Source organism: Xiphophorus hellerii, chromosome 19 (assembly GCF_003331165.1).
Source record: "Xiphophorus hellerii strain 12219 chromosome 19, Xiphophorus_hellerii-4.1, whole genome shotgun sequence".
Taxonomy (NCBI): Eukaryota; Metazoa; Chordata; class Actinopteri; order Cyprinodontiformes; family Poeciliidae; genus Xiphophorus; species Xiphophorus hellerii.
The window spans coordinates 7,654,990-7,669,116 of NC_045690.1; the positions used below are offsets into that span (position 1 = coordinate 7,654,990).

Here is a 14,127-nt window from a genome sequence, read left to right on the forward strand (position 1 = left end):
ATAACAGGAGTATGTCTTTGTCTTCTGGTTTCCCTCTCATAAATACATTTAGAAAGTAACTTTGATAAAAATGTTGTGATGCTGACTTTAAAGATGTTTTTTTTTTCTCAACACCGTCAGGCTTCCATGCCTCTAAAAACCATTTCACTGCACATTGATTGACTTTATGGTTCACTAGCAAAGTACTGCAGTCTGACCTCAAGCATTGCACCAGGGAACACAGATACACAGAACTGGCTACATAGATCTGACTAGTCAGCAGTAGCCTGTGACCAGATTACTAAAGGGCATGGTTAAAGATCATTAGCAGGAGTTACTGCTTCAACTCTGAGATTCGGTTTTTACTAAGATAAAAGTGTTATAATGGTTGCTCCATAACAAATTGCACATATACTGTATATATATAAACATTTTTACCTGTGACTGTAAGCACCATTCGAGCAGCCTGGTATCCAATGGGGTTCCGGGCAACACATTCATAGCGTCCAGCATCTGCAGTGCCAACATCTTTCACCTCGAGGTAACCTTCTTCACTGATGTGGAACTTGCCGCTCTCTGTTATCTGAACACCATCCTAAAAGACAAAGCAACTGAGAAGATCAGGGATCTGAGCGCTCCAAGGTCAAATAAATTCACTCTTAGGAGCAGTGGTGGTTCTTGTGTTAATGTCTTCCTTTCCTTGCTTCTGCTGTCCCTAACCAATCAAAACACATGACATTATCTATTTCTTGGGGCACGACAAAAATTCAGGGCAGTGGTGCACAAGGCATGTAAAATAGTTTCCCTATTCTCAGCAAAAACCAGGCACCAACACCCAATTAACTCCACTTGCATAAACGCAATAGAAAACTGGTTCAAGCGTAAAAGATGGACGAGTCATTTTTTTTATCTGGTGTTTGTGCACCCCCCTTTCTAGTGCCCTGGGCAATTGTCAAGATGGCAGTTCTAAAAAACTGATACTGCTCAAGTTCAAACTCAATGTGCTGAGGGACGCCTTTGCCTGAATTCTGTTGTGATAACTAAGAAACTGTCTGAATAATTCTAACCTTGTTCCAGGTGAGGACCGGGCGCGGCTGGCCCCGAGCACTGCAGGAAATCTGCACATCCTGACCAGACTCCACAGTCAGGTCCCTTGGAGCATTTGTGAAAACAGGCGTTACTGAATAAGTTAAAACATACACACACACATGCAAGTTAATAATTTTGCACCACAGCCCAACATAGAAAGTACATACATATATACATATCATTTTGCAATGGACCACCACAAGGAAGAAAACAGGGTTTCATGGCCACAGGCCATATTAATTAAAGTTGTACTTTTATTTCAGGGTGATGTCCAACAGATGGCTTCTGTGTATCAAAAAACCTGTGTTGAGGCAATGCTGCAAATTTTTGTGTTTTTCTTTTTTTTAATATAAGTAATATATTTTTTTAAAAGTTTCTCACCTCTTTGCTCGATGCTAAGCTGCACAGTGGTGCGGACTGTTCCCACCGTGCTCACCGCCTCACATTCATACTGGCCCTCATCGTGTGCAGCAACCCGAGTGATGCGGAGCGTACCGGAGGCCAGGATGACGTGGCGGCGGTCTGAGGGAAGAGGACTTCCACCTCGAGTCCATATGATCAGTGGTGTTGGATAACCGCTTGCCACACAGGGGAAATCCACCGTATTACCCTCCAAGACTGACTGGTCCTGTGGCGTTATGGTGAACTGGGGGGTCGCTGCATAAGAGAGAAGAAGGTAGAAATATATTATATTTAATAATATTCATGTTGTAGATAGAGAATGTGTACATGTAACAGCTTGTGGACTTTTTTTTTTTTACTGAGTGATGCAAAAGGTTTAGATAATTCTTGAAAATCTGATTCCCCAGACGAGGGAGAGATTGTGACTTTTGCACAGGCCTGTAAATCATTGGTCCACTCACCACTGGAGACTGTAGAGCATTGTTAGTCTTTGTGTCATGCTGTACTGTCTAATTTTTCACAATCTAAACTGTCTTCATCATCCCCCCTTTACTTCTCTCATATTTCAGCAAGAGAAAATAAAAAAAAACACAAAAGTACCCCCCCCCCCCCCCCCACACACACACAGATGACATTTTGTACAAGCCTGACTCTAATTAGCTGAAACATATGACTCACTAAAACGAAAAGGACACAACATTTCTGCAGCTGGGAGTGTTTTATTTGATTTTCAGACCACAGCTGCACACAAACTGTTAAGACTACAGAAAAACTGAGAAGCTTAATGAGAAAATCAAAATGTGAAATTCTGTGATAATTCCCATGAGATTCACTTTCTCATCTTACTGTTGAGCTCTGAGCATTGTTTGGAGCTGCAGAGCTGTCATGCTCTGCCACCAGGGTTGTGGTCCAACACACCGCCTTAAACACTGAGGAGCCATTATGCAGCATGTACTTTAAGCCATGTTAACAGCCATTACTACATGGAAAAACATGGTGTCATCTCAGGATTACAGGCTGCCACGCTTTCCTGTGTTATGTCGGGCCTGTAATTTCAGCTGCACACTCAATGAAATCATGTTCACAGGAGGCAATAAAGCTCCGCTACACATAAAACTGAATGGCTTATACTGCGAGGAAAAAAGCCATGCAAACATAGAAGGCATTGTAGTACTGAGCAATCAAGTCCATCACTTCAGCTGAGTTTGTTTTTTTAACTAGTACACAAACTTCTTAAGCCAACCATAAAAAAGACATATGATTTCAATTGTGCACAGGTTTGTAGCTCACAATAGTTAAATTCATTTCTATGCCTCAAAAAAGTATCGAAAAAAAAAAAGCACGAAAGAGCAAAAGTGAGTACAAGACACTTGAGAATGAAGCCAAAACTTTCCAAAGAGTGATTACATAATGTTTGGAACATCTAACTCGGGCATTAATGCATAACATAATGGCCAACTGAAGGGAAAGTAGTAACAACAGTGTCCAGCTTAAAATCCTCCTTAAATTGTCATTCGTACAGTAAAGACTTACATGGGGATTTATCGACGAGCAGGAGAAAGTCAGGAGAAATGCTCAGAGATCTAGCAAGATGGATTAAAAGTACCGGTATTCTGTGGTGAGCCTAGCCTAGTGTTACAAAAATTTCACAAAAAGATCAATCCACCCATTGTCAATATCTGCTTCTAATTGAAGCGTCACAGGGGAGCTAGTGCCTAATTTACAAAAAGATGACTCATCAAGTTGGTCAAATTGAGGTAATCATTGTATTTTTTTTTCTTTTTTGACAAGCATAGGTACTCTGGTGTGAACACGCCATCACGCTAGAGTGTGTTGCTCTATTCACACTCAACAATTTTTTCCAACAGCTTTCATCAAAGGACTTTATCTTAGAAAACTTTGCCATAATTGTGCAAGCCTCACATTTCTATAAAGAATCACTCAATGTTTCACTTGTGTTTTAAATCCCCAAATGGTTTGTTACACTAACTAAACTCTATCAGTCAGACAGTTTAGCCCAAAATGGTATTTGGCCCTTAAAGGTTAATTCAAGGCAAACACTCAGATGGCAGCTCCAGTCAATCGCCTATGGTTATTTCAGACACATATTGAAAACATTTTCCTGCTACTACTGACTACTGAGGGAAACATGCAGGAGGTATGTTTGGATACATAAGTTACTGATTTGCTTAATAAAGCAGGTAAACTTTTGAAAATATTATTTACTTGTAGCAGAACTTTACTGTCTTTTAACTTGTTATATTAAATAAACGTTTATTTCCTCTAATTCCCCCCCAAAATATATATATATATATTTTTTTTTTTTTAATGAGAAAAGCTTAGGAGTACACTGACCAGGGCAAACAACAAATTAGTAATAAATGGGATGCAACACTGCCAGCTCCCAAACACTCGGTGCTTAACTCTCCTCTTGTCTGAAACGATAACACAGCAACAGACTCATTAATGAAAACAATGTGTACTTTTGAAAGGTTTTTGCAACACACTTTTAACACATAACATATAATGTTATATAAAAATAACCCTTTTGCTCCATGGGTGGTTTATGATCTTGTTGCCCAGATGCTTCTTATGCATTATGCTTGTCATTCACACATTATTGTCGAGATGGGGTCTAAAAGTATTCTCTGGGAGAAAAATTTGACTAAAACAGCCATTTTGTATTTTGTGAATACAAATGACCAAGATTCAGAAAGGAGATGAAGTAAGTCAATGTATGACTTTTTACAACAAATTCTTTGGGGAGAGCCCCAGGTTTAGGGCCCCCTAAGCTCTAAGGCCCAATAATGCCCAGGGCAAAAAATGAGAGGGTTGGCATGAATCCAATCAGAATGTTCTGATGGAGGCATTTACATGACACATTTTTATTCAGATAGGCTGTTAATTCTGATTACTTACGTCAAAGTAAACATGGCTGTCGACAGTGAATGGAACGTTTAATAGAACGACTCCTGGATCTGAATCAAAGTTTTTCCAAAACCCAGGCCCTGCACAAACCTTAGTGGTTGGTAGGTCAGTAGTGTGATTCAGAGTGAAAGCTGTACCTCTGTTAGATTCAGTGAAATATTTGATAAATCTCTGAGCAAACCAGATTTCTCTTTTGCATGTACACCAACGATACGGCACTGTGCCGAAGTACTATGAGCTGAGTGATCTGATCCCTTTAGTTTCTCACCTCTTTGCTCAATGTTGAGCTGCACAGTTGCGCGCACTGTCCCCACTGGACTCACTGCCTCACACTCGTACTGGCCTTCGTCATGGGTCGCAACACGAGTTATATGGAGGGTACCAGCAGGCAGAATTGCATGTCGTCGGTCAGAAGGTAGTAAATTTCCACCTCGAGTCCAGACAATCACTGGCTCTGGGTAACCGCTCGCCTCGCAGGGAATATCCACGGTGTCACCCTCCAAAACTGACTGGTCCTGTGGTGTGACGGTAAACTGGGGAGTTGCTGTTCAAAATAGGAGAAAAAATAAAACAACAATATGACAGATAGTTGCAGATCATTACAACTATTAACAAAAAAAAGATTTTCCAAATATTTTTAAAGATTTACAAGAAACTACTTCTCTGTCAAGATGACACAGCTATGTTGTGTTTAGATTGTGATGAATATTTGGAATGAATTTAAGTTTATCCCATGTTTGTTTTTATAAGAATTATGATTGACTCTAATTAAATTTAGCTTAGTTTTTGTGAGATTGATGAATGTTTTTATATGAATAACACAACAGAAAACATTTTTAGGATTTATATAGTAAAAAAAACATTTACACTAATAGAAATCTAAATCTAAAAGCTTTACCTTGGACAATGATGCGTGCTGTAGCATGTATGGTATCCACATTATTGGAGGCGAAGCATGTGTATTGTCCTCCATCTTCTCGGACAACATTCTGGATGTAAAGCCCCCCAGATGGAGTGATGTTGATGCGAGTGTCACTAGGCAATGGCGTGCGGTCACCCTTCGTCCATGTGACTCTTGGCTGTGGCTGACCAGTGGCGCTGCATTCCAGGGTCACGCTCTCACCCACCAGCACCTCCGTGTTCTGGGGTTGAATGACAAAACTTGGCCGGGCTGGAAGAACAAGAGAAGAGGGAGGAGTAAAGTTGAAATGAGGATCAACATAACTTCACTAAGCCCTACAAAGTTCATCAACATTAGAAAATGTTTTCTTCTTTGCAGATGACACAACTACGTTTTGCTAGGGCAAAGTTTTTTCTGTTCCAAATACTACAAAAATCAATAGAAATCCAAATTATGACAACCTGTTACTTCACAAAGCTAAATAGCAAGTTAATCTAGAACCAGACAGTTTTATTAATAAGGGTGTCCTGATCCAATATTGATATCGGAAATCATTGTGATATCAGCCATAATATGAGTATCAGATAATATTGGCCTGCATTGAGCTTGAACTTTAGTACAATTTTCAGATTTCAACACTCTTCAGTGTTTAGAGTATCTATATCAAGCATCTAAATTACTGCCAGAACTTAACTCCACAGTACGGCCCCCAAAAAAATCCAACTGAAGCAAAACAAAAACAAACTCAGTGTTCAAGTTTTGAAAGACAACATAAAACATTTTAAGCAACCAAACAGAGTGATGTATTTGTTGTTGGCAACAACTTTAAAAGTTCTAGAAAACTGGGTTGTAGCTCAGTTACAAAGACCACCTTTGTGTTCATTGACTCAAAACTGAAAACAACTTAACCAATACCAAACAATTTTCAATGTTTATTGAAATAAAATGCAGTGGATATGTATCCTTATTTGGTCAGTGATTACAGTGGAATGAAGAAAATATGTAAGGGATATGTGGTTTACCATCACATAGACAGGAAATGCACAACATCAGTTCTCAGAAACTTCTGATGGGCTCAGTTTCAACCAAAACATGCACAAAAATATTCTGTTATCAGTTGTTTTGCTTTATATTTGTTTTTGTTTTTTTGACACAATAAGTCTCCATAAAGTTAAAACTTGCTTGGCTTACTTTGCTCTTGATAGAGGACAGAGAAGTGCTTGTTGTTGTTTTTTTTTTTTATTGCAATTTAAAATATGCCTCTGTTTGGTAAATTTTGTAACATAATTAACCAGAATATGCTACAATCAAATAATCAACAAGTCATGTCAAAGTAGCCATGCCAACTTTAGCCAGATTTTCCAACACAAACTCACATCCCTGCATTATACTGTAGTTTGTGAAAAGTAATTACTCCCAAATGAGCCTGTATTCAACCTCTATGAGAATGTGTGGGAAACTGCATAACAAGCTGGTAGAGAAAGGAAAGTAGTGGACTTACAGGGGGCTCCAAAGTATCGAAGAGTGACCTCTGAAGTCTTGACTTCCCCAGCTACATTCTTGGCCATGCATTGGTAAACTCCCTGGTCAGTCTCTCTGGTGTCTTGAATCATCAGTGTCCCATCTTCCAGGAGGTTCAGACGATTGTCATCTCGCATATTTAAAGCATTGCTGCAAACAAACAAAACAAAAAAACATGCAAATATTGTTTATTCTAAATGGTTGGATGGTTTTATACTGTGTTTTCTGTGTCCTTGTAATATTATTTGATTTACAAAAATATTCCAAAAATTTTTCGTAGTTCTCAATGGAGCAAAATATAAAAGACTCAGTTGAGGGAAGTGAAAGATATCAAGTATTGGATATAATAAACATAACATACAACATGTGTTAATTCTTCGATGTAAACATCTAAATAATATTTACATTTAGTTTCAGTTGTACATTATTGTTCTAAACAAATATGAAGCCAATGGGGGCCATCACATGGCTCAAAGGTAGAACAACATTTACAGAGGCCATATTTTTCTTTGCAGCTGTCCTGAGTTTTATTCCCAACTGCAGGCTGTTTGTTGCATGTCTCCTTTTTCTTCTCAAGCTAAAAGTGCAATAAAATCTTAGACAATATATAGACAACAGAAAGGTTTGTGAGAAACAAACACCTCAAAATTCCAATAATCCATAGAAAATACATTAATCACTAGGATAGACTACATTTTCTTTTAAAAACTAACATGCGAAATTGGTCTCAGTTCTCTTAATTCATCTTTTTAATGTTTTGATAAATCTTACTTGTTCCTGAGCCAAATAATCTGAGGTTTGGGGTTTCCCTCAGCCCTACAGGTGAAGTAAACAGTGTTTCCTGATGTAACATCGACATCCCGGGGCTCTGAGGTAATCCTTGGTACCTCTGCAACGAGAAAATTCAACAAGAACAATTAATGACAATCACACTAATCAAAGTCCATGCTTTGATTTCACATTTTGTTACCCTAATAATACAGTGGTATACAAAAAAGTTCAGTCAGTTTAATGGCTTTAAGCTACACAGGTCTTATGTCTCCAAACCAAACCACAAAGTTGGCGACGTGGGTGCGTTTGTACTGATATTCTGTGTTGGGTTTTCTTCATATACATAAATCTGCAATCCAGCCAAACATCTCCATTTTAAACTCTCCCATCTGAAGGACATTGTTCTCACAGTTGTGTGCAGCTCAGGTCTTTTCTTGTCATTTTCTGAGAATAATTCCTAAGTGCAGATTGACAAACCCAAAGTGTTTGGAAACAGCCTCATAACCATCCGTAGGGTGAGGGGCAGGAACAACCGCAACCCCAAAATGATTGCTGATATTGTGTCAACAGGAGATAATGCATCTTGAATTAGTTTTCCATAACAACATATGGTAAACTTATTTTTTACCACAACTGTACCGAGCCTTTGTCGAACCAGACCTGTTCTTACATCCATGTTGGAAGAATCTCTAAGCTTATTCAGAGGCCAAATTCCAGAAGTTTCCGACAGGATGTACTTCCTGTACTCAGTGGTGATCTAGATTAATGGTCACCACAAGCATGTGAAATCTAAGACACACAGAAGCAACAAACAAGAACAGTTCCCATGTCCCAAAGGGAGACTCAGCCTCCCACTTTCACAGTGTCTGCTTACCAATTCAGGTCAGAAGCAACTCCTTTAAGCAGTTTCCTCCAAAGTTCTCACACAAGCAACCGCTGTGAGGACGACAGTTTTGCATCCACCAGTAGGTCAATCAATACAAACACCATAACATCTCAACTCCAAAGGGATGGAAGTTGGACTGCAGCTCTTACTAGGCAGCATACCACTCTGCTTACAGGGTCTGAAGTGAACCATGAAGGAAAAGACTGATGGAGAGAGGTGTAGCATGACTTTCACCATGTTTTCAGGAAGACATTCTTCTCCTGGATGTGAGGGAGTGGGAGGGCTACAGTAGGCAGGAGTGGGCACGTTAAGGCCTTTAAAGTTAGTTGCTGTGATTAAACTGTGGTTAAGATACAGTTGCCTGGTTCAGACTGAGGAATTCAGAGGGAGCTGGAGAAAATACAGGTTTACAACAAGTGGATTTAGTTCTGGAGCCCGCATGGAATCAGACTGATTATGGAATTATCTGGGTTTTCTTTTCCACTTTTATCGCAAAGTAGTGTGAATAAACTTACTGTTATTATCTTATCCAAAACAGACAAATTAGAGAACAGATCATTAATCATCCAATAGCTTGCTATACTTCCGTTGTCAATTCTAGAAAGAACAGAACATCAAAAACATGTAATATTCTGCAAAATTAGCACTTGAAAAATGCTCAATGCTGTGAGAGTTAATTCTTGTCTTTACTTAAGTTTGAGAATTAAAATAAAATAGAAAAGAAATGGTAGAGATTATTATTAAATAGCTTCAATGAGCAATAAATTAGCAGCAGTATAAATAATAATTGCTTTTACATTAAAGCAAAAACCATCCCTACTCAACAAATAATTTGACATTCCTTTTGTAAGTGTGAAACTTATGCAAGTTGATTGGAAGGTTCAAATGAAGAAACTTTTCTAATGCCTAGATTGCAGTACAGGTAGAAATGGTGGGACTTCTGTCACAAGTATGAATGCAGATGTTTCTCTATGTCAAGGGTTTCTACACATTTTCCAATTCAAGATGACTGACTTCTTCAGACTTTAATCAATTAAATATTTTTGATCTCTTTTATAACACTTTGGATATGTTTCCATTTCTTTCTTTGACAAACTTAAAGAAACATAAGCACAGTCCATGTTGTTCCAAACTTCTCATGACCTAGTAGGAACATTGCATATGCTTGTTAAATTTAATATTTGTGCTGTAAACATCCTTTCTACTTAAGAAACAAAATAAGATAACTCTTATCCCCTCTCACTGATAAAGTGAACATCTGCTTGTTGTTGCAGTGACCACAGATTGACATTTCCTCCAGCTGGGTTGATTTTTCCAGGAGCAAAACAGCTGCAGAGCTAAGACAAAGAACAGAAACATGCGCCTGTGTGTACATCTGCAGTGTGTGCATAGATTACGAAGTTTATACATGACTCAACACAGGTGCTGCTAGCAGGAAGGAAGGCTAAGCTATTGTCTGTATGTATTAACAATGACTTTATTAGATGCTAAAGAAAGACAAAAACAAATTGGATGGAAGTTGCAATAAAACTTTGCATGAGAAGTTGAGTAAGCATAGACCCAATAAATTTCTGTGGACCAGCGGTATTTGGGCCCCACAAAGCACCAGTGCTTACATAAACTGTAAATATTTTTTGCACAATACACAGGAAAATATCCCTGTTTGTGTACATGACTTCATTTACCAGATTAGATTTTTTTCTTCTTAGTTTCAAAATTAAGCAAACACCGTTTTATTAACTTCTATTGGCACTCTTTCTCTCCTACCTTTGCAATATTTATTTTTTATTTTGTAAAAATACACTGAATTTTGTGGTTGAACAATAATAAAATGTCACAAAGTTCAAGGACTGTGGATACTTTTCCCAGGTGCTATAAAATACCACTGAGGTGAAAACATTAACGCTACAAAGGGCTAAAAGCTGGTTTGAAGAAGCAACATGAAGACACTTTTAAAAAACAATCAAAATAAAGTGTTTATTTTTTCTTCAGTCTTTACCACAATTGAGCTCCTCAGCAGTGAGGGTGGCCACCGATCGGCCCTGTAGTCGACTGGGATGCTCGCAGGTGGCAGCAGCCTGGGCATTTCCTGACTCGGCGTACTGCTTCAGTAGGTCGGCCAGCCACAGCAGCTCACAGTCACAACTTAAAGCGTTAGAGTCCAACCGCCTGCAAACATGGACACAAGCAAAGAGCAAATCAAAAGACGTAAAAGGGCCCCTGGAAGCATCACACATAAATGCATATACATCTTTAAATGACTCAAACATATGCAGGTGTTTTTTGTTCATTATTATCTAATTTCAGTTGAATTGTTTGCAGAAACTAATGCTGTGAGACCCTAATTATCAATAAAATCAAAATGGTTGAAAGTTATAAGATCATAAAAGACTACTTCGATATTTTTGATGAGCAATGGTCCGAGGGCCATGAGGAAGTATGTTCTGATGAACCAAAACAACAAATTCCCCCTTCTCACTTCTGGTACGATGCAGCAGGAGAACATCCCATCAACACCTTCTATTATTTTTTTTTTAGGCTTCCAACAAAATTAAAAGTAAAATAAGCTGTTGCAGCTCATCAGTCATTATTTCCTCCTCATTCGAAGTTGTCAACTCGTAATAGTTGTTCCTCTATGTCCTGATTGTTGTGTTTACTACAGAGTTGTAAATCACTCATATGACAAAAACACCATGACATGTACTGCAGCAGGAGGGGTTTCATAGGAGCTTGTCTTTGAAGGATGTGGTTGAAAATGAACGTGACCGTGCATCAATAGTTCGACTTCGGCTTGACAATATATGCTAGAGTCTGAAGTTTAGATCACTGTTAGAGCAGGCTTTTTGCCTGATTTCCAAAAACGATGGGGCCCACTAGAAAAAACTGGAGCAGGCTGTTTGCCTGTTTAAAGGACAGGCAAATAGGCCTATATAATTTAAGTTTAGGCCTAAATCGGGGTTATGCATGTCATTAATACTGACTGAAGTCTAAAGAGGTATACGATTAGTTTCAGGTATGTTGCTCAGCGGGATACAAAACCAAATGTTTTACTTCGGCTGCATCATAACAAGTCAGGCTTTATAGACAGCACACAATAAAAAAAAAGAAGAAAAAAATCAGAGTGAAAATTTTGTTGACTAGTAAAAGGAAATCTGCTCATTTGGTTCAGGACTGCGTCGGTATTACAGGTGCAGAAATAATAACATCACGTGTTAGAGGCAAGAACACCTCGAAATGCAGCCTGAATAGTTTTGTTTTCAATCCAGTCACACATGCAGCTCAGAGCTGTCGACCTGCGATCACATTAGCTGTGTGCAGCAGTGTTAAAAACACTCCTTTGTGACAGTTCATGAACTACAGTGTGTCTGGCACCACCAAATCCAGCTCAGTGCAAACAGTGGGGCCCACCAGAAAGAAACTGGGACAGATTGTTCTCACTGTGGGAACTGGTCTCGCAGCCTGGACTCCTTTTCTGGTTCAGCTTTACTACAATATGTCACCTAAAAAAGATGCTTTAATTTAATTAACTCAAGAGGTTTTGATGAACAACCTTTGAGGTTTTTAATGATTTTTCACAGTCTAATATTGTTTATATGTTCCTACATAAAAAGCCAAAATCACAGCAAAGTTATTTGTGATTAAATAGGCTTTTGACTTTGTTCTTGAACTCTCATTCAAACATTAGAAGTAAATTTATGAGTGGGAAAATGAACACTAAAACAAGGGCTGAACAGCAGATTTTTTCTCAGAAGATAAAACTCAGTCATTAAAAAAGTTGGCGTCAAGATTAAAAAATGCCATATTTCAGGAGAATATAATCAGCAAGATGCTGTCATTTTAACAAAATATTTCAATGCTGCTCTAAAGATGTGTTTTTATTTAGAATTCTTTTCACTTACAATCGTTTCATGGACTGCAGATGAGCGAAGGTTCCTGGGATGAGCTGTGTTATTCTGTTATTGTGCAAAAACCTGACAGGGAGACAGAAAACAGGAAAATTAACAAGTGACCAATAAAACGGGTAGTGTGGAGACAGGATGTTGTTTTTGGTGACTTAATTTTCCGTTTTTAAAACAGGACAAATATCATTGTCCTTCCAGATAATAGTGCCAACACACATTTTTTTTCCACTGTAGACACAACAAAGCATTTTCCTGCATATGCAAGACTTTTTGATCAATTTGCCACACATTTCTGTATCCTTCCTTTCAGGAAACTGATTCAAAGATCTTTCTTGTCTCTGCTTTGACTGTGTCCATGGAAATCTTCCCCAACAGCGGCTAAACTACGCACCTGGGAATTCCTTCCTTCCCCTATTCCTCTTTTTTTTTCTTTTCTGCAGGTGTTCCATCTATTTGCACAGACTCAAGGCTGCAAGTGCAAATACACCAGGTTTAAAAAATGAAACAAGAACCTAACATATCATTAAGTCTATGAGATACAAGAGAAGGAGGGAGTTTCATAAAACCATGCTAATTATTGCATCTAGCTAAATAAACAAACTCTTATAAACCTAGTAACAGTTAATAAAACAGTTTACTGATTCATAAAAGGAGATTTTAACTGTACTCGTATTGTGTCTGAACTAAATATATTTTATGAATTTTGGCAAAAAGATGAGACAGAGTGCACCTACAGTCGTTCCAACTTCGGCAGATGGCTGAAGGATTCCGGTTCCAAAGAATCGATGCTGTTGAAGTGCAGGTAGCTGAAACAGAACAAAATGTACAAATAGGTATTTCAGGTTTCATGATTATAAATTGTTACATTATTCTATGGAATGGAATGGGTGGGGGCAGGGTGTGGACAGGTTGGGGTTTGGACAATAGTGTGTCAGAAATAACTATGGAGAAAACGGCACTGTGGAACTTGACAGACTGCAGGAGTCTACATGTAAGCATTTATGACATACTTATGTTTAAAATTTAAGGATCCAATTTTAAATTCAAGGAAGTAAAAGTAGAACAATTTCAAGAGAAAATGACTGAAATATGCAATTTATGTAAGGATTCTGACAAACACTTGAGACGAAGTCAAAGCAACTAATTCTGGGTGCTTTCTATTTGGATTTTTTATTAGTGTGAATAATATTTAAATAGTTATGCTCAGTAACTATGCTCAGTAACCAGTTACTGTAAATGCTATTTTTCATTAGATTACAGAAACCTATTTCTTCTCACCTTAAAGTAACTCAAGTGAATTTTTAGCAAACTTCAGCTTTGGTTAGGGAAAAGGTTTGCTATCACTACTGCATTCATACCTGTCAGATGAGTCATGCAGACAAATGAGTAAATTCATAATTATGTCTAATTTCATTCAATTCAGTAGAATAAAGCAGTGGTCAATAAAGCAGTAGAACCATGTCTTATGTAAACAAGATGTAAAAGAAAAAAAAATCAAGTCATTTTTGTTTTGCATATTTCAAACACAAACTGCAGCTAAGGGTATTTTACATCTCAAACAGTTGCATTTTTTTTTCATATGATATGAAATCCGATTTGACCAAATTCTATCAAAATCACCTAATACAATCCAATAATAATGTCAGATTATTGGATTCAGATCCAATATCATAAGGCCAGAGTTTGTCCCAATTAAAATGCAATAAAGTCAAATTCAGTTCATTTGTAATGCTAGTTAGTAAAATGTG

General features: G+C 38.0%; 1 protein-coding gene across 2 annotated transcripts in view; it reads right to left on the reverse strand.

Moving 5' to 3' along the window:
* Positions 1-14,127, reverse strand: part of pxdn (peroxidasin) — a 45,000-nt gene that overhangs the window by 13,239 nt on the left and 17,634 nt on the right. For both annotated transcript variants that reach the window (XM_032547147.1, XM_032547146.1), the window contains 10 exons: positions 13,114-13,185; positions 12,377-12,448; positions 10,477-10,646; positions 7,592-7,709; positions 6,801-6,970; positions 5,297-5,569; positions 4,667-4,942; positions 1,450-1,725; positions 1,047-1,159; positions 418-574 (listed from right to left, as the gene is read on the reverse strand). In XM_032547147.1, the coding sequence (XP_032403038.1) occupies positions 418-574; positions 1,047-1,159; positions 1,450-1,725; positions 4,667-4,942; positions 5,297-5,569; positions 6,801-6,970; positions 7,592-7,709; positions 10,477-10,646; positions 12,377-12,448; positions 13,114-13,185 (1,697 nt within the window). The remainder of the gene's footprint in view (positions 1-417; positions 575-1,046; positions 1,160-1,449; positions 1,726-4,666; positions 4,943-5,296; positions 5,570-6,800; positions 6,971-7,591; positions 7,710-10,476; positions 10,647-12,376; positions 12,449-13,113; positions 13,186-14,127) is intronic.